Source organism: Microtus oregoni, unplaced genomic scaffold (assembly GCF_018167655.1).
Source record: "Microtus oregoni isolate MIOR12 unplaced genomic scaffold, Mior012 000047F_ref0000412, whole genome shotgun sequence".
In the NCBI taxonomy this organism is placed as follows: Eukaryota; Metazoa; Chordata; class Mammalia; order Rodentia; family Cricetidae; genus Microtus; species Microtus oregoni.
The window spans coordinates 5,981,323-6,005,169 of NW_024543221.1; the positions used below are offsets into that span (position 1 = coordinate 5,981,323).

Here is a 23,847-nt window from a genome sequence, read left to right on the forward strand (position 1 = left end):
GGGAAATTTACTATAGTTTATTCCTGGCACATGAGATGAGAAGAATTTCAAGGGATCCCTTTAAAATGGGGATTTTGATCTCAGACTAACCCTTACAATTCCTTGCTATGTAGCTTTCTGATAATGAGCCATTTGTTTACCCAGGCATTCTCAAAATCCCTCCCTTTGGCATTTTTTTGTCATCTATATTTAATCTGTTTATTTTGTTTCTTCATAAATATTGCCAAGTTGTAAAAACTAGCATTAAAAACCAGCATAATGAAATATATGTGCAATTAAACATAATTTAATTTTAAACATACTATAGTTATTAGATAAAAATTCTAGATATATAATGAACTAAAGGTACATAATTACATTTTTTCTTGTCAAACATTTTAATGGATTATAAAATTGGTAAGTTGTATCAAAGGTATCACACAAACAACAGAAAACAGAAACGAGGTTAGGCAAGGCTATCAGTGGCTGCATTTTCTGGGATGTATATTATTTTTTCAAACGGGCCATATTCCTAAATGAGTATCTGTGTTCTCATAAAATATAAAATAGGTACTTTCATAACCATCTCAGTAGGCAAATGACAATATTTTAACATGCATGGTATGGAGGTTATCAGCTATCTTTTGAAGGGGAAAGAGAAACCACCAAGGAGCAGGTATGAGTGATAGTGCTCTAGTCCTCCCACAGGAAGGAATGGCAACTGCCTGAAGGTTTGCTTTATAACCAGACAATGGTGGGTCCTAATTTGTTCAAGCTAGAAGGTGCAAAGTTTGTGAATTACTGTTCCTAATAAAGACAATATGGTAATGTTGCTGAAAAGCATCATCCTACAAATGATGGAAATCTGATATGAACCCCTCTCCAACAGGAATGGCGGTTCAGCCTTGCCTTCAATATTGAGTTTTGGTTAAAGTACATTTCACTTAATCTCCCCATTTTAATTCTCATTAATCTAGTTTCACATTTAGCCACAGACCATTTAAAAACACAGGACTAAAATACAAGTAGGTGCTATTATATACAATACAACCAAACTTAAACTTGGCAATCAGATTGTAGATTGTACACAAATTGAAGACTGTTATAAAGGAAATCTGTTTTAACCTGTAATTTTAGAAGTTTTAAAAATTCACCTTTATTAATTAGGTCAAATCACTTTTCCCCCTTTAAAACGGGGTAAGCTATCACTCTACACATGGATCTCAAGCACAAAGTTACAATATTAATGCGTTTTCAAAATGAACTTAAGAGAGGCCTAACCACACAAGTATCAGTGATTGCTCATAGAAGCCCAGGAAACCCCTAAGAAAAGACACGACCAGAAACAACGTCACTGATTGATTCGAAGCAATCTGCAGTGCTAAGCTGGAGTCTGGAAGAGGGGAGGAGAGACTGATAACAAGTCATAAACTAGGTGCTCACTGGTGTGACCATCAGCTGGAGCAAATCAAAATATAACTTAGGTGATCATGAGATACATTAGAATTGTCTTTTTTTTTTCTTATTTATAGCATGCTTGTCTAAACCAGTAAGCACATCAACTTAAAGAGGATTTTCCTTAAAGAAACGTATCAACAATATTGAGAAACTACACTAAAAATTCTGGGTCACATGGATAAAGTACACACACTAAACTAGCAATTCAAATTTTTTTTTTTTGCTTACACCATCTTATAGTTTTATCCCACGAAATAATCTAGCTAGTCAAGATATGAGTCAAAAGGTATATGTGAATCAATAAAAAGTTCAAATAATACATTTTTTGAAACTTGGATTTTCAAAATGGGAGGATTCAGAACCAAACAGAAATGAAAGAATTCAAACAATAATATGTATCTACATACTTATCTATATAAACAATTTCTTGTGCAAAATTTATATATAATATATATATACATATATATATATTATATATATATGATTGGTCAGAGCCAACCTGCGTGGCTAAATGACATACCTAATTTAACCATGCAAATAATACATGTATGTACACACATGTATGTTTATGAGAGTGAGTATGACAGAAAACAATCTATAAGCCTAAATTCACTTCTAAGCCACAGAAACCTACTATAGAAGAGGTTGTCATCTGAAACCAACCTATTAAAAAATAAGCTTACATCTGCCTGTACAACATGCACACCTAGAACTCATTCAAGGTTAAAAAAAAAAAGCTCCTTTCAAATAAGATACATTTAACATTATCCAAATCATATGAAAAATACATATACCTTTTTCTTTTACATTAAACTGAATGTCAGTTCCCAAAGCAAATTATAATTTAAAAAACTTCTCATTTATATTGGAAGAGGTAAACAAAGAATTCTAAGACCCTACTTCTAACTAATTCCTCACTAGTAAGCCAACTCAAAACCACCTACATGAACCACAACAAATATCACAACATAAAACAGAGGCTTGCTTTATATCCCAGATACCACAAACCAGACTATGGCCTAGGAAACAAAAGTTATGGAAATGTGCAAGTCGTATGTACCACATCTTGAAAAAGTAATGTAAACATAATGTTGCTTACCACAGAAAATACATCGCAAATTAGTGCTGTCCTGGGTAGCAGTAACCTTGCTCTGGGCTGCAACAGACACCTCGGTGTTAGAAGCTTCGAAGGACAATGGGGCCATCTGAAGAATTTCACATTAACTAAAAGGTGCTTTGAAATGTTCAAAATGTATTCATACATACGTCCTATCTAGATCCTCATTCTGGAAACTTTATAATTTTACAGCTTAAATATTTCCTGAGTTATACAATCAAAGAATGCAATCTGCATTTTAAGACTGTATTCTTTAAAATGTTAGTGAAAATGAAGTATAGAAAGTTAAGATGTATGGCCAATAGAATTAATATCATGAGGTCTACCCTCCCATTTAGGAGAACTGCATTCAAAAAAAATTCAGGGAAAATACTTAAGATTAGTTTAATTAAGATGACTTTGTACTTAACAATAACCAATGAGATTTACAGAGAGACACTTTACTATATTTCCCTAGATATGAAAACATACTTGAGAAAATGAATTACTAAAATTCTGAGTGGCCACACTAGCCATTAACCTAAATGATTTATATTAAAATTTAGTTTATCAATGAAATAAGTCCATAAATTCGTTTTAGGAAGAAGAACTCAAAGAGAAAGTGGTAATATCTGAAAAGAGGAATGCTTTATCCAATCAAGACAATACCCAAAACTGGGATGAGAAAAATTTTTTCTTACTATTAACAACGTGCAAATGGTACATAATAATTTCTCAGAAAAACCCTTTTCAGCAAGGAAAAGATTTTCTTTTCTTATGGGTACTACCTAAGAAAACAGTTAATGGCTTAAATACATGTTGGTTTAAGGACGAGCATATTAAAGCAAACAAGACAGTACTTTAGTATATTCTTGAAATAAGACAACTCCTGCTAAGTAAAAATCAGAATCAAACCAATTTATACCCAAAGGTTTATCTTAATATGGTAATTAGCAATAAATAAAAATAACTTTTCATCATCTTAAACAAGACAACATAATCCAATTAAATCTTAAAGTATTAGATACAGTAGGTACTTCAAAGAGCAATAAAATTGATAATGCTAGCTTTGCTAAGTACTTCCACCCACCCATCTACCAAGAATGCATGCACAATATTTAAGAGTAATAACATAACCACAGGCACACGAAGACAAGCTGAACAAGCTAATGAGACCATGCTAAAGGAAATAAACATTTTAGAAAAATTACGATAATTACATTTTAAATTTATACTCCTTTATAATAAAAGTCTTTTCCATCGGTGTTTATAAATATGACTTCCACTGAACCTTTATTAGTAAACATGCCTACTTATCAGGTTTTACCCTTTAATCCATATTAAATGGGAGGAAAACAGAAGGACAATTTAAAAACTCACATGAAAAACCTGAGAAAGTATCTTGTTTCTGACAGCAAAGAAGCGGCCCCATCCCATGAGCAATCATCTCAGCAGCAACCCGACTGACAACAGTCAGAACGCAGGCACCACTGTCACTGCAGACTGCTCCCAACAAAGACCCCCGAGCCTTCCTCATGACTGGACTACTAGCAATGTCCCTGCACTTGTCATCTTTCAGCCTCTTTTCTGGTGACTTATTTCTGTTACGAGGACAACACTGATTTACTTCTGGCAGGGTTGCTAGAATTCTACTGCAGCTTGCATTTCCCGAAGATACTAAATTATTCATCACATCATATGCATAAGGCTAACAGCTTCCTGCTTACTACGGATGCCATTAACTCTTTTGTTACTAAATCTGAGATTGATTATACAGGTAAATTCAGTATCACCAGTTTAACACTGGTAATAAATGCTAGCATTTATCTATGAAAAGACACTTTTTTTTTTTTAAAGCAAGCCATATAATAAAATCTTAGGGCTAAGGGAACCTGGGTGAAATGCAAAAGAAAACAAACCTAAAGCAATGAAAATTAATTAAGAATGTAGAATTTTAACATCTTTATGTTTCTAAAAGTAATATAACCCTCTATCAACTACTTTGGCCTTTGATCTTGTTGCAGATGCTCACCTGTCTCTTAATGTAATTTCTGAAACAAACACCCTTCAGGCTTTGCCACCTGCCTTTACTATTTCTATCATTTGATTTCTTTTTTAAAAACAAGGAAACAAAAACACTTTAAGTGAGGAACTCTGTAATAGAAATCATAGTCTTTCTAGCTTTTATCCATATCACTCTATGGTCTTACCTTAGTATTATATATTACTACTACAGCAGGCCCTCAGGACATTTGGGCTTTAAAAGAAATTAGTGTTTTCTATTATTATTATTAGCGTCTTAAGGTAATTTGTAAGGGGAACACTGTTCATCTCAGCATTTTGTATTTTTAAGTATTAAAGGAGATAATGTTTGCTTAGACTGGCAGGGATTTGATTTGCCTTCCTGAAAAGCTGGTCTTTGAGAGACAGGGCTCAAGGTCAGCATTTAAAGGTGTGGAATTCACACAGCCCTTCCTGACCCAAAGGTGAAGGTTTATTCGAAAATGAAGATTAGAATGGAGGGAGGTATGTAAATCCCTAAAACAGACTGTTCAGGTTATATTTATATATTTATGTGGTGACACACACACCTTTAATCCTCACAACTCAGGAGGCAGAGGCAGGAGGATCTCTGTAAATTCTAAGTCAGCCTGGTCTACAAAGCGAGTCTCAGGACTGTCAGGGCTATATTAAAGGGGCCATGGAAAGGAAGGAAGGAAGGAAGGAAGGAAGGAAGGAAGGAAGATAGATTAAAGGAAAAAAAAAGCCATGCATTTGAAAGGGAATGGGGCTGGGGGGTTTGAAGGCTTACAGGGAGGAATGAAAAGGGGGAAATTATGTAATTTATATTTTAATTTTAAATAACCAAATTCCAGATTGCGGGCACTGTTCAGAGATATGAAAAACAATGGGCACTTCATGGTTGCTTTTTTGCTTTTCAAAACAGAGCTTCTCTGTGTAGGCCCTGGCAGTCCTGGAACTTGCTTTGTAGATTAGGATGGCTGCAAACTCAGAGATCCACCTGCCTTTGCCTCTGCCTCCTGAGTGCTAGGATTCATGGTGTGTGTCTTTCCTACTAGGCTAATATTGCATTATGAAAACACTTTCACAGCATTATTTCAAATTTTGTTTTGAAACAAAAAGGTTTAATAAAAGAAAATCATCTATCTCAAGAAATGGAGCACCGTGTAGTTATAACCATATATGAGAAAACCCAACGTCATCTACATCTCATGTATTTAATCTAGAGTTGCGTGTGTGTGTGTGTGTGTGTTTAGCTTACTCTCCTTTGCTACCAGAAGGTAATTATCCTTCAATTTACAGCTTCAAATGTACTTTTTTATCATTTACTTTTCAAAAAAGAAGAAAAATGACTGCAAACAACAGATAAATTGCAGATCATTTATACACTGTACAGGCCCCTCTGTTCACCATGATTTTATTTTTATTTTTCCTTTATTTTTAACCAAGGAACTACAGACTGTTTCTAGTTGAAGAAACTTTAGGAGTCAACTCAACTAGATGCTCAAGGGCCTATAATTTACCATCTTGTCATATCCTGATGTTCTAAATACTAAACTGTGCCTCTTCATTCATTTTGTGGGTTCTTCTCCCTAAGCACAGATCAAGACCTATCCATCAACCACCTTTCATGCCTTTCTGCCCATTGTCACTTCAAGGTGTCAAGTATACACTCAGAGAAGACAACACATTTGCAGTGGTAGCATGTTTAGTTTATTACTGCAGCATCTGTTGACTTTCAACCAGCATTATCTATTCAATTGCAATAGAAATACAGAACTTCTGACACCTCTTCCCTTTTACTCTTATTAACCAATTCCAAAGCCTGTCTGTGAAGCCTCCTAATTTCCCCTCCTATCTTCACTGATATTGTTCTTGTCTGATGACTGATTGCTTAGGAGTATTCAGTGTTGAGAAGTTTAGCACATACTCAGAGAAGAAAGAAACAGAAACAGTAACACTTCTGTTCCCTTTCCCATAATTTTCATTTTTCTATTCTGCCACACCAACTCCAGTGTCGTCTGTGTGACATGACATATGTCATTATGCCAGATGGGACTAGGCTTCCTGGAGATCAAGACAGCCCGGTATTGGCTGCCCTTGAGGCATAGACGGGTTTCTCGATTAGCTGGCTATGCGGGATATGGGCTTTGCACAATCTCTTTTATAATAATAATATTCTATATATCTACAAGACAAGGATTATCTCTTCAGGAACAGCTCTGGGATAGGGAAGCAAAGTATGGGAATGTATAAGACTACAGCAGAACCCTTGTCATACACGGAGTGTATGATGAGCAAGGGAATAGATGGGTTAATGTTGATGGACAAAGAGTGTTATACTTTGAACTTTATGGATAGGCTTGCTAGATCCCAACCCCCATAGTGTCTGCTGCATAAGAAGGTACTAAAAAGTGTATTTCAGCAGGTGCAGAGAACTGATTAGGTATATTTGGTCACTAGATGAAATAAAGGGTTAGGAAGAGGAAGGTCCATGATAGCGACAATGAGACAGAAACTTTCTATTCTTAAGATGAAACCACTTGTCTGAGATTTACGTTCCCAAGGACAAGAGTTCCTCTCCTAAGGATGTTTTATGTCTAACACCTGTCCCTGATAATATGCTTTTCTTAAATATTGCTGATGTGACTAAAAGAAGCTTTCATACTGTGCCAACCAATGATACATGACTTTCTGATTTGTTCTTTGTTTGAATGCTATATAACGAAAACATGAATTCAGTAAAATCGCAGCAGATACCAATCACTCCCTTGTGTGTTGTGTCTGTCTGTCATTCACCAAACTTGTGCCTTCCTGTTACCAAGACCCTGCTTCTCCCACAGTCTGAGTGGCTCCCCTGAGCCGGTCCGTGGCACTATTCTTGTTTTATAATATATATGCTACGCTAATTCCAAAGTGTGCGTAGGCACTTAAGAAAAATCAATTTGCCTACTTTTCAGCAAGAATTGAAACAAAAGGGCTGGAGAGAGGCTCAGAGGTTAAGAGCACAGATTGTTCTTCCAAAGGTCCTGAGTTCAATTCCCAGCAACCACATGGTGGCTCACAACCATCTGTAATGAAATCTGGTGCCCTCTTCTGGCCTGTAGGCACACATGCAGACAGAACACTGTAAATGAAATAAATAAATAAATCTTTAAAAAAAAAAAAGAATTGAAACAAAGAAAATGTTTTTTGAGACAGGGTCTTACTGGATAGCACATCTTCCAAAGACATTCCTTAAGTCAAAACTCTGAATATGGGGGGCTGGAGAGATGGCTCAGAGGTTAAGAGCATTGCCTGCTCTTCCAAAGGTCCTGAGTTCAATTCCTGGCAACTACATGGTGGCTCACAACCATCTGTAATGGGGTCTGGTGCCCTCTGCTGGCGTGCAGGCATACACACAGACAGAATATTGTATACATAATAAATAAATAAATATTAAAAAAATATGTGGCAAGTTTGTGTATGCTATATTTGTTTAAAAAAAAAAAACTCTTGAATATGGGGTTGAAGAGAAGGCTCCATGGTTAAAAACACTGGCTGCTCTTCCAGAGGACCCAGGTTAGATTCCTAAAACCCAAATCAGGAAGTTCACAACTGCCTGGAAGTCCAGCTCCAAGGGACCTGACGCCTTCTGTGGGCTTCCGTGGGCAACTATGCACACATATATAGACACTCACACATACACATAAATAAAAAAATTTAAAAAAAACCAAACCTCTGAATATACATACACCCATTCAGGACAGCTCATCAAAATTTAGGAGTGTCCTAGTTACACAGGTCAGCTGGCTCCTTTTCCACGCGAACCCTATACTGGCTGTGCCCTTCTTTCTCTCTGTACAATAGTTCACTATATTTCAAATAAGTTGCTTACTCAGAAGCCTCTATCAAAAATAACATAGGACAGCAAAATATCTAAATAATGAGAGTTTGAAATTGATTTTTGAAATTCAAAACTACACGCAACTTTACTGTAAAAGTTTTAATAAGTTTAAAATAAACTGCTTAACCATGAGACTTATTACATAGAATTAAATACAAAGTTTTAACATGTATTATTTGAAATGACATTTAAAAACTGTTTACACAGGGCTAGCAAGATAGTAAAGATGCCTGTCACCCAACCATGCAAGCCTGCCTGAAGGAAAGAACTGATCCCACAGGGTCCTCTTATCTTCCTATGTTACAGACTAGCAGGCTTGAGAGCACACCTACACCCAAACACAAATATTGAAAATCCAAACACCACTATCTCTCAAGTGTAATTATAACAATGTACCTTTGTTTTAATGTGTTTTAAAAAAATATGTTATATTAGGGCTGAGGAGATGGTTCAATGGTTAAAGCACTTGCCTCCCAAGTGTGAGGACTGAAGTTTGGGTCCTCAGAATCAAACATTGATTGAGGTGGGTTTGATGGCCTGCCTAAAATTCCAACTCAGAAGTCAGAAACAGGATACTTGAATAAGACCTAAAATGTCAGCACTCTGGAATCTGAGGCAGTAAGAAGATTTAAAGTTAGCTACACAGTTGGATTCAGTCTAAAATAGCAAAACAATGTCCTATTCAAGTTGTTTTTAGTGCCACGCCATTTCAAACCAAGAGTCTGTTATTCATATGAAACATTAGCATATTAGAAAACAAAACAAATTCTCTCTCTCTCTCACACACACACACACACACACACACACACACACCACCACCACCACCACCACCACCATTTATTGCCAAACATGAAAATTAAAGAGAGAAATTTAAATCAGCAGAGCAACATTTCTGTTCTTAAAAATCCATAAACAAGGCTGGAGAGATGGCTCAGAGGTTAAAAGAACTGACTGCTGTTCTGGAGGTCCTGAGTTCAATTCCCAGCAACCACATGATGGCTCACACCCATCTATAATGAGATCTGGTGCCCAGAACACTATATACATAATAAATAAATTAAAAAAAAATCCATAAACAAGGGGATGGAAAATGGTTCAATGGTTAAGGCTATTCTTCCAGAGAAACCAGGTTTAACTCCTAATACCCACATGGCACTTCAAAAAACATCTGTAACTCCAGTTTCAGGGGATTTGACATACTCACAGAAGCATACATGGAGGCAAAGCACCAATGAGCATAAAATATTTTTTTAAAACTCCATAAATGTTAATCAATTATTTCAGCTTGAGAAAGCTATATAATAAACCTAGTAAAGCATTCTAAATACCGATATTCCATCTATCATTTTACTTTCCTCACTGACAATTTCTACATTAACTTTAGCCTTCCATTATCCATCCTACAAAAAATATGACGTAAAGTAACAGAAATGCTTTCTTCATCTATCAAAACCCATTATAAAAGCCTAATATCCATAAGCAGGATCTAAGGGTTCTCTAATTTCTCATGTAATTGCTGGATTATTACTTTATACTGTCTGCTTAGAATAAACTGACTGCCTCACTAGACTTGAAGACGTTCAAAGAAAGCATAAAATCATCCAATGAAATAAAGAAATGAAGAAGGAAGGACATGACTGCTCCTAGGTATGGAGAAGGAGGTTTACTGTAGATAAAGGGGAGAGCATAGCCAGAGGCAAGGACATTTGGGGGAGTCCAGAGTGAACGTGACCCTGAGCAGTGCAATGACAGAGAGTGCAGAGGGGAAAAGGGAGAGCCAGGAGAGCAATGGGTAGATAACCACAGTGGCTGGATTATATAAGGAAGGGCCCAACTCCTGGTCCCAAGAAGTTTAGGGTAGAAAATGAGTCTTGTATGCCAGGCATACTCTGTAACAGGTAGGAACTGAGGGATGCTGGGAGAACCTGGCAGCCAGGTCTGCCTTGACATATTAAACAGTCACCTCCGTTAGCCACTTGTCCCAGGTTTAGGACCTAAAACCATATTTATCTTTCTACTGCTAGCAACTATTATATACTTTGGTATGTAGACAATTGGTACAATTAAAACATCTTTTTACAATTGTTTTCAACTTTTAAACAAGAAGGTATACTACATGTTAGCTGTACTATGTATCTACATCTAAATAATTCAGACATGAGAAAAAGAATAAAAGCCGGGTGGTGGTGGCGCATGCCTTTAATCCCAGCACTTGGGAGGCAGAGGCAGACGGATCTCTGTGAGTTCGAGGCCAGCCTGGTCTACAAGAGCTAGTTCCAGGACAGGCTCCAAAACCACAGAGAAACCCTGTCTCAAAAAACCAAAAAAATAAAAATAAAAAAAAAAGAATAAAGAAGAATTAATGAAATATGTATGTACTTTACAATAAAGGAGTAAGAGAAACATAAACATACAAGATCAAAATACTTCAATTTTTTTAAAAATAATCTTTATATACATAGAAAAGTACAGAGGTGTGTGCCTTTAACTCAGTACTTGGAAGGCAGGGGCAGGCAAATCTCTGTGAGGTAGAGGCTAGTCTGGTCTACTTAGTGAGTTCTAGGCCAAGCAAGGTTACATAATAAGACTGTCTAAAACACTAGAGATTCCTATATAACTTAATCCAAGTTCCTGCCCTGCTTGAGCTACTATCTTGACTTCCTTCAATAGATATGGAAGTGTAAGGCAAATAAACCCTTTTCTCCCCAAGCTGCTTAGTTATGGTTTTATCACAGCAACAGAAACCCTGAGACAGAACCTGCCTCCAAAAGAGCAAAAACAAAACAAAAAAAGACTTGACAATATTTCAGAAAATATATCTGTTTTCTCCTTGTGAATCATCTTAGATACATTCACAGAAATAGCAAGTCTACCTCAGAAGAATCTTTTTAGTAACTTTATACAAGTAGCATGCTAAATTTATTTCCCAATCCTATTTCCTAAGCACCACTTTGTACAGTATTTACACTGCCTTCCAGATATTTCTAATCAAGAATTGTTTTCTCTATACAAGTAAAGCCAAATAAGATCAATAGCGTTCAATAATTCATTATTCCTTCATTATTCTAATATCATATAGCACAGTATCTAAATAGGAATACAAAAAGTCTGTCCAATGAGGCTTTTATTTAAAATATTCGTTAGATATATCTATCTTATCCAGATTATTAAAACAAGAATATATGGTATTAACTCAGGGGCAACATACGAATGTGTATATGGATATGAGCAAGCTGGTACTGCTACACTGTGGAGGCCCAAAAATGTGAGCCTATTGCCATTTTGTCTGAAGGTCAGAGTTTGAGGTTGCTTAAAATTGTTGACAACTACCAGGGCAACACAGACAGTCCCGACCTAGGGTGTGGTTACTTGGGTCTTTTGATTTTAAGGTGGCCCAAACAGGCAGATCCACCCCACCCTGACAACTGGTCAGCTCTCCTTCTTTTGAAACAGAAAGTTTGACCTTGGGAGTGGCTGCCTTCAGAATATTTGATCTAGGGTGGGTTCCCTGCCTAAACAACAAGAATGCTAATGACTTGATATCTCAAGGTATTGAAGCAATTAACTGTCTTTTGTATCATGTTAAAGAAGTCTTTTGTTGCCTTTTCCCCCCTTTTGTGTTGAGGCATATAAAAGTGGACAAAAAAATTAAACTCTAGGATTTCAGGATTCACAGGAACTCCCCATACTATCCTTTGTTTCTGTTTTACTATTTCACTCGCTATCCAATTCAAGTCTGTTTGTCCTTTATATCCTATAGAGATAACAAATTGATCGAATGACATTCTGTAAAATGTTTCTCTAATTCATGAACAAAAACTAACAAAAACTGCAAATACAGGTAGAACAAGTGTGTGTAAATCATTGTGCCTGTGGAGGAAAAGTATCCAAATAATGAGATGGCTTCCTGCAGATCACTGCAGGAGCACTGTGACCAAAGCTCAGTGAGAAGCAAGTGTGAAGAGAACTTGACAGATATGCAGAGAAACAAGGATGCAAGGCTGACTGCAGGACAGCAAACCAGATTAGACTAACTTTAAAGACACCACAAAAGTAGGATCTGCCTCTTTTTTTCATGATGCCTCTTGGTGTTCCCTAAAAATCAGACATGAATTCAGGAGACTTCATGAAGAGTGGGACAGGAAGACTCTTAAGAGCAAGGTTGGGGAAGGGGGCTATGAACAGCAGTGGTCTAGACCTGAGGTGGCTACAGCACTCAGGACTCACGGCAGCTATGGTTACCTGCACAAGGTCAAGACAACCTGATCAGACAACATTCCAGCAGGAAGCACTAACAGGACTCAATAATTTAAAAAGAACATGAAGGTTAGAGAGGGACTGCTGACTGGACAGCCTAGTGAGGACACACAAAGAGAAAATTGGGGTCAAATATGTGCAAAATACATTGTGTACAGGTATGAAACTGTTAAAGAATGAATATAAGAAGTTCTAAAAATAAAAACTAGAGCCGGGTGGTGGTGGCGCACGCCTTTAATCCCAGCACTGGGAAGGCAGAGGCAGACGGATCTCTGTGAGTTCGAGACCAGCCTGGTCTACAAGAGCTAGTTCCAGGACAGGCTCCAAAACCACAGAGAAACCCTGTCTTTAAAAAATAAATAATAAATAAATAAATAAATAAATAAAAACTAGACAAGTTATAATCAAACTAAAGTAGCTTTCCTAAGTACTGATGTTCATTAACACTGAAGTAACTATTTTTAAATTTATTATAATGGCAAGGTTTATTATAATTTACATACATGAAAAGAACTCAAGCAATATAACTGTGGTGGGGGGAAGTAAAGTCAGTCAGGCTGTGGTGATACATGCCTTTAGTCTCAGAACTTGGGAGGCAGGCAGATCTCTAAATTAGAGACCAGCATGGTCTACAGAGTGAGTTCCAGCCAGGACAGCCAGGGCTGCAGAGAAACCATCTCAAAAACAAATGGCAGTGTCAGGGGAGATGTGAGCCAGCTACCAGAAGAATAAGATGCACTAGGGGACAAGTAAAGCCACGTGCCATGTGGAAAAATGTAGATTAATAGAAATAGGTTAATTTAAGTTGTAAGAGCTAGTTAGTAATATGCCTGAGCTATAGGCTGAACTTGTGTAATTAATATAAGATTTTGAGTAATTATTTGGGGGGGTCCTTTCGGGACAAAAAAAGCTTTGCCCTGGTTTACATTTCTCAAGGCCTGTGTGTCTCAGGACTTGTATACTCTTAAAAACTACTGAAGATCGTGGAAATCTTGTTTACTAGGTTCTATTCACTATTGTTTTTTGAGACAGGGTTTCTGTTTGTAGCCCCAGCTGTCATGGAACTCACAGAGACCCACCTGCCTCAGCCTCCCAAGAATTGAGATTAAAAGTGTGTGTCACCACCACCCAGTTCCACTAAGATTTTTAATATTAAATTGCTTCAAGTTTATTTATTTAGAATATGAAAGCTATTACATTTAGTATAGTAACATAACGAAATAAAAAATGTATACTGTGACTTGAACAACACAGAGTTACGTTTTTATAAGCTCTGTTGTGGTCTGTCTCCCATGATGGATTTGCTGGAGGATTCACGTCAGTGAGGTACAGCCTTGAGGGAAGCTACTGGGAGTGCTGCCCTCAGAAGGGAGATGGATCAGTCACACAAAGACTTTTCCTTTTCTTCCCTCCCTCCCTCCCTCCTTCCTTCCTTTTCTGTGTATATTCAACAGATAAGGTTTCTCTGTGTACCCCTGGCTATCCTGGAACTTACTTTGTAGACCAGGTTAGCCTTGAACTCAGAGATCCACCTACTTCTGCCTCCTGAGTGCTGGGATTAAAGGCATGCACCACCATGCTTGGCCACAGGAGGGTTCTTCTAAGAAATTTGTCCCTGCTGCCCCTTCTCGTCTGACAAAAGTATTTCCCAACGACATGTGTATGACCACCACCATGATGTCACCCTTTACGAGGCCTTCAGTAGAGCCCTGCAAGAAGTCTGTGCTATATACCCCCAAAATGCACTGTCAGCTAATAAACTTTTCTTACAATGCAGATGCTCTTTGGTATTTTATTATAGAAAAATGGGCTAAAACAAAGTTTTCTAATATTGGGCTTCACAGAAGACAACTAACCTATTCTCTTTATATTCAATGCACCACAGTATGTTGTTTTCATTGGTGTATAATAAAGGGATTTCTTTTTAGTGCAGCACTTTGTTAGAGATCTAGACAGGAACTCCTCAAGTGTCCATAAGTCACATTTACTGAATCCCTAAGTGAGGGTTTGAAACTCAAAGAGTCCCGATTCTACTTCTGGTTAAGCAAAGAAAACCATAGTAAGAAGTGATGACAGTCTGCGCACTGTAAAATGGGTTAACTTTTATTACTTATCCACTCAACTTCTCTTTTAATGACTAAGAAGAACCAGATATGAAATTATTTCAAATATAAGTCAACACAAATGCTAAGAGATAAAGCATCTAGTCCACAACTTCAATTACTTCTTGTGGGAAAATGATGAGAAGACCAAGAAAAGAGGCTAAAGGGGAGAAAGGGAAACACACAGAAAACAGCCTGTTAGGCCTAATGTATCCAATGTAGGTGAAGACACCTAATTATTCTCTTTTGGGGAAACTGAGAGAAATTAGTCACTCAAATCATTTTCTGATTGAAAAAGTCTAATCACACTGAGATGAAAATCCAAGATTTGAGGTATAATATAAAAGAGATGGGGCACAGGAAGTAAAAGTGACTCATTAGTTCCTGTTCTTTTTCAAAAGCTAGACATTATCTCTCAAAAAAGATTCATGTTTTTATTTTACGTGTATGGGTAAATGCGGCATGCTTTGTCTGTGAACCATGTCATGTAGTGCCTGTGGAGACCAGAAGAGGGCATCAGAGCACCCGAAACTGGAATTAACAGATGGTTGTGAGCTGCCATGTGGAGGCTGGGCACCAAATCCTAGTCCTCTGCAAGTGCTCTTAATTGCTGAGCTATCGCTCATTATTTTAACAAATGTCTTTAACTCAGTATTTTGTTACTGAATAATAAGTGTGTGACTCTGTCCAAATTCGTTGTATGTATAGTTTTTGTTCTTTCACAGGTCACTGCAAATCAGTCATATTCAGTCCAGAATTATGCATCTCCAATAAAAACAAACATTCACATGTATTATGAAAAATGCTAAACTAATTCTAACACTGGTTCTCTAATTTTATTACTTTTTTCTATCTTCATGTATACACATGTTTGGGGTATGTATGTCCAGGCTCAAGGTTAGTGTCAGAATGTTATTTGTCCCTAGGTCTGACTTTCTCTCTTGCATTATTACAGTCATGTCTTGTTTTAGGAGTTGAACACTGGGAACTTGGCTCTTTGTTAATTCCTCTTTGCATATATAGGCTCAAGCAATGGGCGATTTAACTTTTCTATAGATAATAATAGTTTTCACAGGGGAGAGGTAAAAGTAAAGAAGCTGGAGTAAATCTGACAAAGCGCACTTTTTATTCTCAAAGTAAGTTATTCCACATGAAATTTTCTTAAATTAGCCCCCCAAATTAACATTTTATACTTTTCTTGCCAATGGTTCCTGTGTCATCTAATTTCCATGTCCACTGATTAAACCATTCTCATGATCTGTAAATGAGGAAACCTGTCTAGAGCGTGTGACCTGCTCAGCCCTCACTGCAGATGGGACAAAACTAGAACGTAAATTCCAAATTCAAGTTTTTCCACTAAGTCACATTAAATGTCTTAGAACTTTACTAAGAAACACAAGACAAAAAGTAAGAAAAAATTTTCTGATTTCTTTCTCACACTAAACTGGCTTTTTTTTTTCAGATGTCTTTTTAAAAGAAAATACATTAGAGGTTTTGAATTGAAAGGCAGAAAAATCACAGTAAAAAGAAGGAAATCAGCCACTAGAAAATCCAACCGCCTCCTTGGTTGCACATGTGCCTACCTGGAAACTGGGAAGGACACTAGACACACTAACCTGACACTACTGTAAAATGGCAGATGCATAAACAAGCAGATATGAACTTGCAACTGCTCCAGGATTTGAGATGCCATCCCAGAAGCAAATGTTACCTCCCCAGAAAGATTAGTGCAGGAAACCTAAGAATGGAGAGCAAAAGCACCATCCAAGATTAGCATGGGATTCCTCCCCAGGCCCAAATGTATATGATTTTATTAGAGCTGTGTTAATAAAGTTCCCTAAATACAGTATGCCCAGAACTAACTTTGTTATCCACTTAATAATCATCTTCCTAAAGTCTCTTCCCATTTTTTCTACCTCTGGGTCATGGCACCAACTTCACCAGGGCTCCAAACTGACATGCCTGGATATCATATGGCGACATCATTTACTCCTTCCTACATCACAGCATGAAGAGGTTGAATTTTAAAATAAAAGCTAGGAACAAATGCCACTGTCTGGCTTTAGGTCCTAGGGCCAGGCTAGTGACCTTCAGCCCAAATCCTATTTTTAAAACAGTAGTATCACTAAATTCACCATTAAAGCTTATCGCAGATTAAGATCAGAAACAAAGTAAGTAAGCAGTCAAGTCCAGTTCAGAAATGCTGTAATGACTAGACGAAGAAGGACGTAAGCAGAAGCTACAATGGCAGCATCGTGAAAAGACAGAAGCTGGTGGCCTCCACTTCACTGTGTTCCTTTCCCTCTCTACTGTGTGAAGATCAGGCCAAGTCTTTCTCCACCACTTTTGTACTACAGCACCAGCCTGACTATCTGCCTTAAGGCAAACAATAAAATGATCCTCAAGACACCACAGCCCCCTTCCAATCTTTCTAACCTTATCTGTTAGGAGTTTCCTATATCCCAGACCACTTCTGTTCTCATGCTCCAACCACATGGTCTGCTGTTTCCCAGTTGTCACACACCTCCCATGACAAGCCCATGCAGAATACACTCTCACTGAGGAAGCCCAAACACCTTCTGTTTGTAAAGTTTGCTATGACCCTAGACTTTTCTTTGGCAATCCAAAGACTTTACTTCAAACTTTCCCAATGTTCTGGCTTTTCTAGCTAGCTCTAGGCCAAGTATGAAATCCAAGAAGGAAAGGGAAGGGCTTTACCGTATTGATGTTATTCTCAGTGGCCCCCAGCACAGTACAGTTTTGAGATTATAAACTTAGTATTGCTCTTATTCATATCAGCAATTTAGAAGATTAGAAAGCAAAACTATCCCTAGGAACACTGATGGAGCATGACTTTAATTTTATCACTTGGAAGAAAGAGGCAGGAGGATCTCCATGAGTTCAGGGCCAGTGTGGTTTGCATAGGGAGTTCCAGGACAGTCAGGGTCACACAGAGACATTGCTTCAAAGAAAAAACAAAACAAAACAAAACAAAAAAACCAAGAATTTCTGAAAATATTCTGAGATTTTAAAAGTACAATCAATTCCAAGTATATCATAAAGATATTACATAATGCTGAGAATAATGCCAATGCTTATATAGGAATTAATGTTAGGCCAGGTTTATGTTTAAAAAATTATTATAATCTCAAAATTTATTATAAATCTGATAAAAACTTCAACGACAAGAAGGCTATCTCTGGCTATGTTCTCATTCATAACAATTAAAAAACCAACCATCTTTTCGTTAGTGGTAAAGTATTTTGAGGTTTTTCTTTTGGTAAGCTATGATTAATCATGGTTGAACAAAAAGAATAATCTAACTGGCATAACATCTTATTTTGAAAAAAAAATAGATTTAAAGACACATTTCCTATTTCCAAGTGATTTAAACCATTTACAAAAATGCAACAAGGCTATGTGAATTTACCTCGGCCAACCATCAATAAAATTGACATTACAGCTTATATAATCCATTGCTATTATCTACAGAAGTCTATTAATATACTTGATAAGCTAATACAGAAATAAAACTGTTTTTCTGTATATTTATTTAAACTGAGGCAATTTCTATACGTGAAAAGTTACAGTGTGGCATTTGGTATAAAAGCATGAGCACTAATTCAGTTCTTTGGAAAAAAAATCCAAGAACATGTGATTCCTGTTTTTTTTCTAATTCCAAATATAACTCACTGTATTTAGCACCTTCTGTACTTTCCTGTATATTAGATAATTGCATACTATGTTAAAAACAAAATAAAGGAAAACATTCTTGCCACCCACCTTCTCATAAAATACTGAAATTATTAAACATATACACGAGGGTAGCTCATGAAGATTAAAATGACTAGTCCAAAGAACACAGCATTTCTTTTCTTAATTAAAAAAATATGAGGATTTAGAGGGCTTTGAAGGATGACAACAAAAGAAGAGAGAAGTGTAGAATCATTGGCTTGGACAAAAACTGACAGTACTGCGGCCAGGTACGTGGTTGTGGGGCACGCCTTTAATCCCAGCTCTCCAGAGGCAGAGCCAGTCAGATCTCTGTGAGTTTGAGGCTAGCCTTGTCTACAGAGGCCTTCCAGGACAGTCAAGGAGAGGGAGGTGGATGGGGGAGGGAGAGATGGAGGGAGGGAGGGAGGGAGGGAGGGAAGACAAGCAAGTGCAAGAGAGAGCATGCTACTAAAAAATGCTCTGGAATTACCTCAGTGGCTGTAAGCCCTAACCCCAGATTAATTAAAGAAGCTCTCTCACTCCTCCGACATTTGGTCCATTTGTACTGAGCCGCAGAAAAAAAAAATTGTTGGTCTACAGAGCTAGTTCCAGAACAACAAGGGCTATTACAAAGAGAGACCCTCTCTCAAAAAACTAAACAACAAAAAAATTGTTTGAACAAAGGCATCCATGCCCTTAACGTCTGAGAATCCCTAAGAAGGGTTAAGTAACAACAGAAATGTTTGATTCTCACGTTAACACCTATACAAATATAAGCAGTAACAGTAAATATGGAATATGGCTTTACAAAGTGGTAAAAGAGGCTAAGGATGTAGCTCAGTGGTAGAGTGCTTGCCTAGCATATACAAGGCCTTGGGTTCAGTTCAATTCCCAGCACAATGGAAGGAAGGGAGGGAGAGAAATGGCAACACACTATAAAGAATAAGAGAGATATGGCAATTAGTGTGATCAAAATAATTATATATGAAAATAGCAAAGACAAAAAAATTAAGAAACAGGTAGACTGATGCGTAAAATTGCTCTGCCTTCAAGGGTAAGTTTGTTCTTTTGTATCGGGTCAAATGCACTGGGCTACTGTTTACATAGGAGTCTGAAGTCAAGCTTTTTCAACAGCTTGGGTTAACAGAAAGACAGCAGATGATTTCAACAGATGATTTTTTTTGGCTGTGAACCCAAAGCAAAGAGCTTTGGTAAGGTTGCTAACAATATTGTTTGGTAAGTTTGCTTTAGGTGGATGGGAGGGGCCAGCACACCACCAGGTAGAGGACATTTCTATTTTGTTGTGAGAATCTGCACAAGAAATCACCTCCCTTCCCGAGGAAGGACACTCCACGTCCCTTGAGACGTGGGCTATCTGTAGCCCTGGCTGTCCTTGAACTCCCAGAGATCCACCTTCCTCTGTGTCCCAAGTGCTGGGATTAAAGGTGTGCCTGGCCTGGTGACACACCAGATCCTTTTTTTTTTTTTTTTTTTTTTTTTTGATTTTTCGAGACAGGGTTTCTCCGTAGCTTTTGGTTCCTGTCCTGGAACTAGCTCTTGTAGACCAGGCTGGCCACGAACTCACAGAGATCCACCTGCCTCTGCCTCCCGAGTGCTGGGATTAAAGGCGTGCGCCACCACTGCCCGGCTCAGATTCTTAATATTTCTTCCCAGTGCTTCCACTTCAAGGACAATTAGTGACATCAAAATTCAGAAATTGTGATGTATGTATTTATTTATTTGGTTTTTCAAGATAGGGCTTCTCTATATGGCTTTGGCTGTCCTTGAACTCAGGAATTGGTATTTATGGTAAAATAATTTCCTAAATAAATAAATGATGCTATCTACAAATTAACCATGTTAATGTTTTCTCTGAGAATAAACAAGACAGAATACAACCTAAAGCTTCAGTGCCAATAACTTGGTCCATGACAGACATAACTAACTTCAGCCAGATTATACTACCACAATTGAAATTGTGAATAAGAGAACGTATTATCAAACTTGTCTATAACAATAATCCTATATACTGTATAAACCAGAAATACTTCTACAGCAAATAAAACCATTGAATTTCCTATTTGCAAAACTTTACAAAACAGTATTTCTTAATGTTTATTGTTTTGTAAGAGAATGTAATTTGAGTCTCTCCACATTAAGCTCAATTTCAAATAATAAGGATCAGAACAAAACCAGTACTCGTCATCTGCATTTTTAAAACAAACTGTAATATTACTCACTGAAAAACAGTATTTTCCATTTGGTTAAAACAATAACCAACATCAACAATAATTTGAAAATGTTAAGTTACATTTAGTTCTTAACTGGACCCCCTTTTGAAGGCTGAGATATGAAAATGGTAGTTGGTTCGAAACACAGGAAGACAGAAGCTGCTATGCACACACTCTTCAAATTATGTAACTGACTTATTTAAGATATATGAATCACGATTCTAGTTCCTTTCCCAATCACTACAGGATAAATCTCTTCCTATAATATATGCTAATAATGCAATAGGGACTTGGAGACTGAGCTCTATGAGGCCAGACTTCACTATCTTGTTCTTGGACTAAGAGATAAATCGGAATAAGTTCCAATGGCTTATTTCCTCAAAAAATTCCAATATAAGAACAAAATTGTTCCTTACAGATACTGATTTCCTCCAAAGAAAACTTTATATATAACAGATACAGGTAGAATTGCATAAAACCTTCTGCAAGATCTCAAAATGCCTATTCCTCTAACACTCATTTCTAAAACAAAGGAGTCAAATGTTTTAATCCTTTTCATGCTTCAGTTATTTTCAGAATAAGATATAACATTTGTAATGGATTTTAGAAACTCTGTATCAACAAAATATCAATATTTCATCTGATTGTAATACTCATTAAATTACACAAATTCTAACCAAGACATTTATATCATTAAAATCACTACCAAACATACAACACAGGAAGGAGTAATTATATGTATTTTTTCATATTTAACATTTACTGATTACAAAATTTATTGCATTAAACCAAAAGTTTATCTCTGCCAGAAGGTTTTAACTACTTGGGCTTTTAAAAGTGAATTATTTCTATTCTTCTTTCTAAGCAACATGTAGTTTAAGAATCCAATTATAGCTTGGGTAAGTAGAGGGCATGCTTTTAATCTTCAAACAACCTTTAGAACAGTGGTTCTCAACCTTTAGTCATGACCCCTTTGAGATTCTTTCACAAGGATCACTGAAGATCATTAGAAAACACAGGTATTTATATTATGATTCATAAGAGTACCAAAATTACAGTTATGAAGTAGCAACAAAAGTAATTTTATGTTTGGGGGGGTCACTCTATGCCACATGAGAAACTGTATTAAAAGGTCACAGCATTAGGAAAGTTGAGAACCACTGCTTTATAGTCAAGCTCTTATCCATTAGCCCTTATTCTAATTTTAAGTCCTTAGGATCAGCAGTGGCTTAAAAAGTGTATTTTAGAAACCTACTGTTCTTTTTCCACAAACAGCAAATAACATCAGGTATACTGGTATGACTAAAATTCCAGACATCTGGTAATCAGAAGGCAAGAGGGTTGCCTAAAGTGAAGAATTGGAGGCTAGTTTGAGCAATATAAAAACCGTGTATCTCTCTCTGGTGGCTCTCATGTCCTAGGTGTAAGAAATAACTAGACTAAACTCACAGGATTATGCTTCTAGACTATACTTTCAACATAAAGAAGAGTTCACATTTCTGTAGAAAATAACTTAGGAATTACCTTAAATAGATATATGACTTAAAAGTTGACAAGAAAGGTTTGCTTTTACATATACATAGCATTTCAGTTGGAGAATACAGGGAAAGCACAGACACTTTACCTGCTTCCTGTGAATTTAACACTTCTAAGGCATGCATCATGGCACTTGCGAAGACATTGGCATCCTCTTTGCTGCCAAAGTTGAGACCATACACCTGTCTAGCATCCCGCCATTGGTGGAAAGTCTGTGTAGCTTGATTGTACTTCAGCCCTTTAGGAATGGCACAATTTATCACGACCTAAAAGACAATAATTCATTACAAAGTCAGGCTAGCTAGTCATTGGGAAAATAATACGAGTCAATACAAACCCTGTCTGTGGGTTATTTATAAAACTTGTTCCTAGCAGAGTTTGTCAAAAGTAGTTGGAACAGTTACTTAGGGTAACAGCATTACTACAGAAATGAGTCTGATGGAAATTAAGCTATCATAGGATTATGAAAGCCCTGCTTTAAAATCAACAAAAGGAAAGCAATGCACCTCATTACATATACTTTAACTTGTCTGCTGGAAAACTACAAACACAAAACCGGAACATTAACTGTAAAGGGCCCTCTTGACTCCTCCCATCCGGAGAGAGTATCTCTAAAACTACAAACTAGTTTTATAAGATTTGAGAAAAACAGTTATAGAATCCATGTTCAGAGATGTACCTGTCCTCTTTCTTCAAATTCACATTTGACAGTCATCAACTTGTACATGTAATTGTGGTTTATTAATTTTCATTGCTTTATACAACATTCCTTTGTAAATAAACTGCCAATCTGCCCATTCTTGCACTAACATTTTTATAATCTAGAATTTGTGGCTACTACAAATAATGACATGAACACTCTATGGAACATATGGTGAACACAGCACACATTCTTACTGAACATGCACCTATGAGGGTATTAGTATAGGTCAACTTTAGTAGAAAACGCCACACAGCTTTCTAAACTCGCCCTGTCACTTACACTTTCTGAGCAGTGTGTGAAAGTCTGTATGACTCCAGACACTGTGCAGCATTACCGCTGATAATGTTGGTCTTTATAGCGATCTGGTTACTCTGAACGTGCGTCCTTGTGTTGTTGGTGTATATTACATTACTATGATCACCAATGAGGTTTAGTACATTTTCAACTTCTGAAAAAAAATTTAATTTATTATATTGTGTGTGCATTATGGGGTTCAGAAGAAGGCCTGCACGTCATAGAGCATTTGTAGAGGCCAGATGACAACTTTGTGGCATTAGTTCTCTTTCCATCTTTATGTAGGTTCTACGGATAAAACTTAGGCTGCCAGGACGCACAGCAGGTGACTTTACCCACTAAGTTATACATAGGCTCCCTTTATGTCTTTTATTTGCTTCAAAGTAATTCTTTTGTGAATTCCTGCTTACATGCATTAATAAACCTCTATTCCACTTCTCTCCTAAGTGAGCCATCTTGTTCTTCGCATATTATCCCAAAAGAAAGATGTTTGTGTGACAAATATCTTGTATCACCCATGACTTGTCTATCCACTCTTAGTGATACTCACTTTCTTCTATTTCAAATTA

At 37.0% G+C, this 23,847-nt stretch overlaps 1 protein-coding gene across 10 annotated transcripts in view; it reads right to left on the reverse strand.

The window, feature by feature from the left end:
* The window catches only part of Enah (ENAH actin regulator), a 107,976-nt gene that overhangs the window by 28,049 nt on the left and 56,080 nt on the right, over positions 1-23,847 (reverse strand). For 5 of the 10 annotated variants that reach the window (XM_041635491.1, XM_041635490.1, XM_041635486.1 and 2 more), the window contains exon 3: positions 22,370-22,547. In XM_041635491.1, the coding sequence (XP_041491425.1) occupies positions 22,370-22,547 (178 nt within the window). Of the gene's footprint in view, positions 1-2,536; positions 2,594-3,913; positions 4,093-22,369; positions 22,548-23,847 lie in introns of those variants that run through there. The other 5 variants (XM_041635489.1, XM_041635488.1, XM_041635483.1 and 2 more) reach the window with 2 other exon arrangements.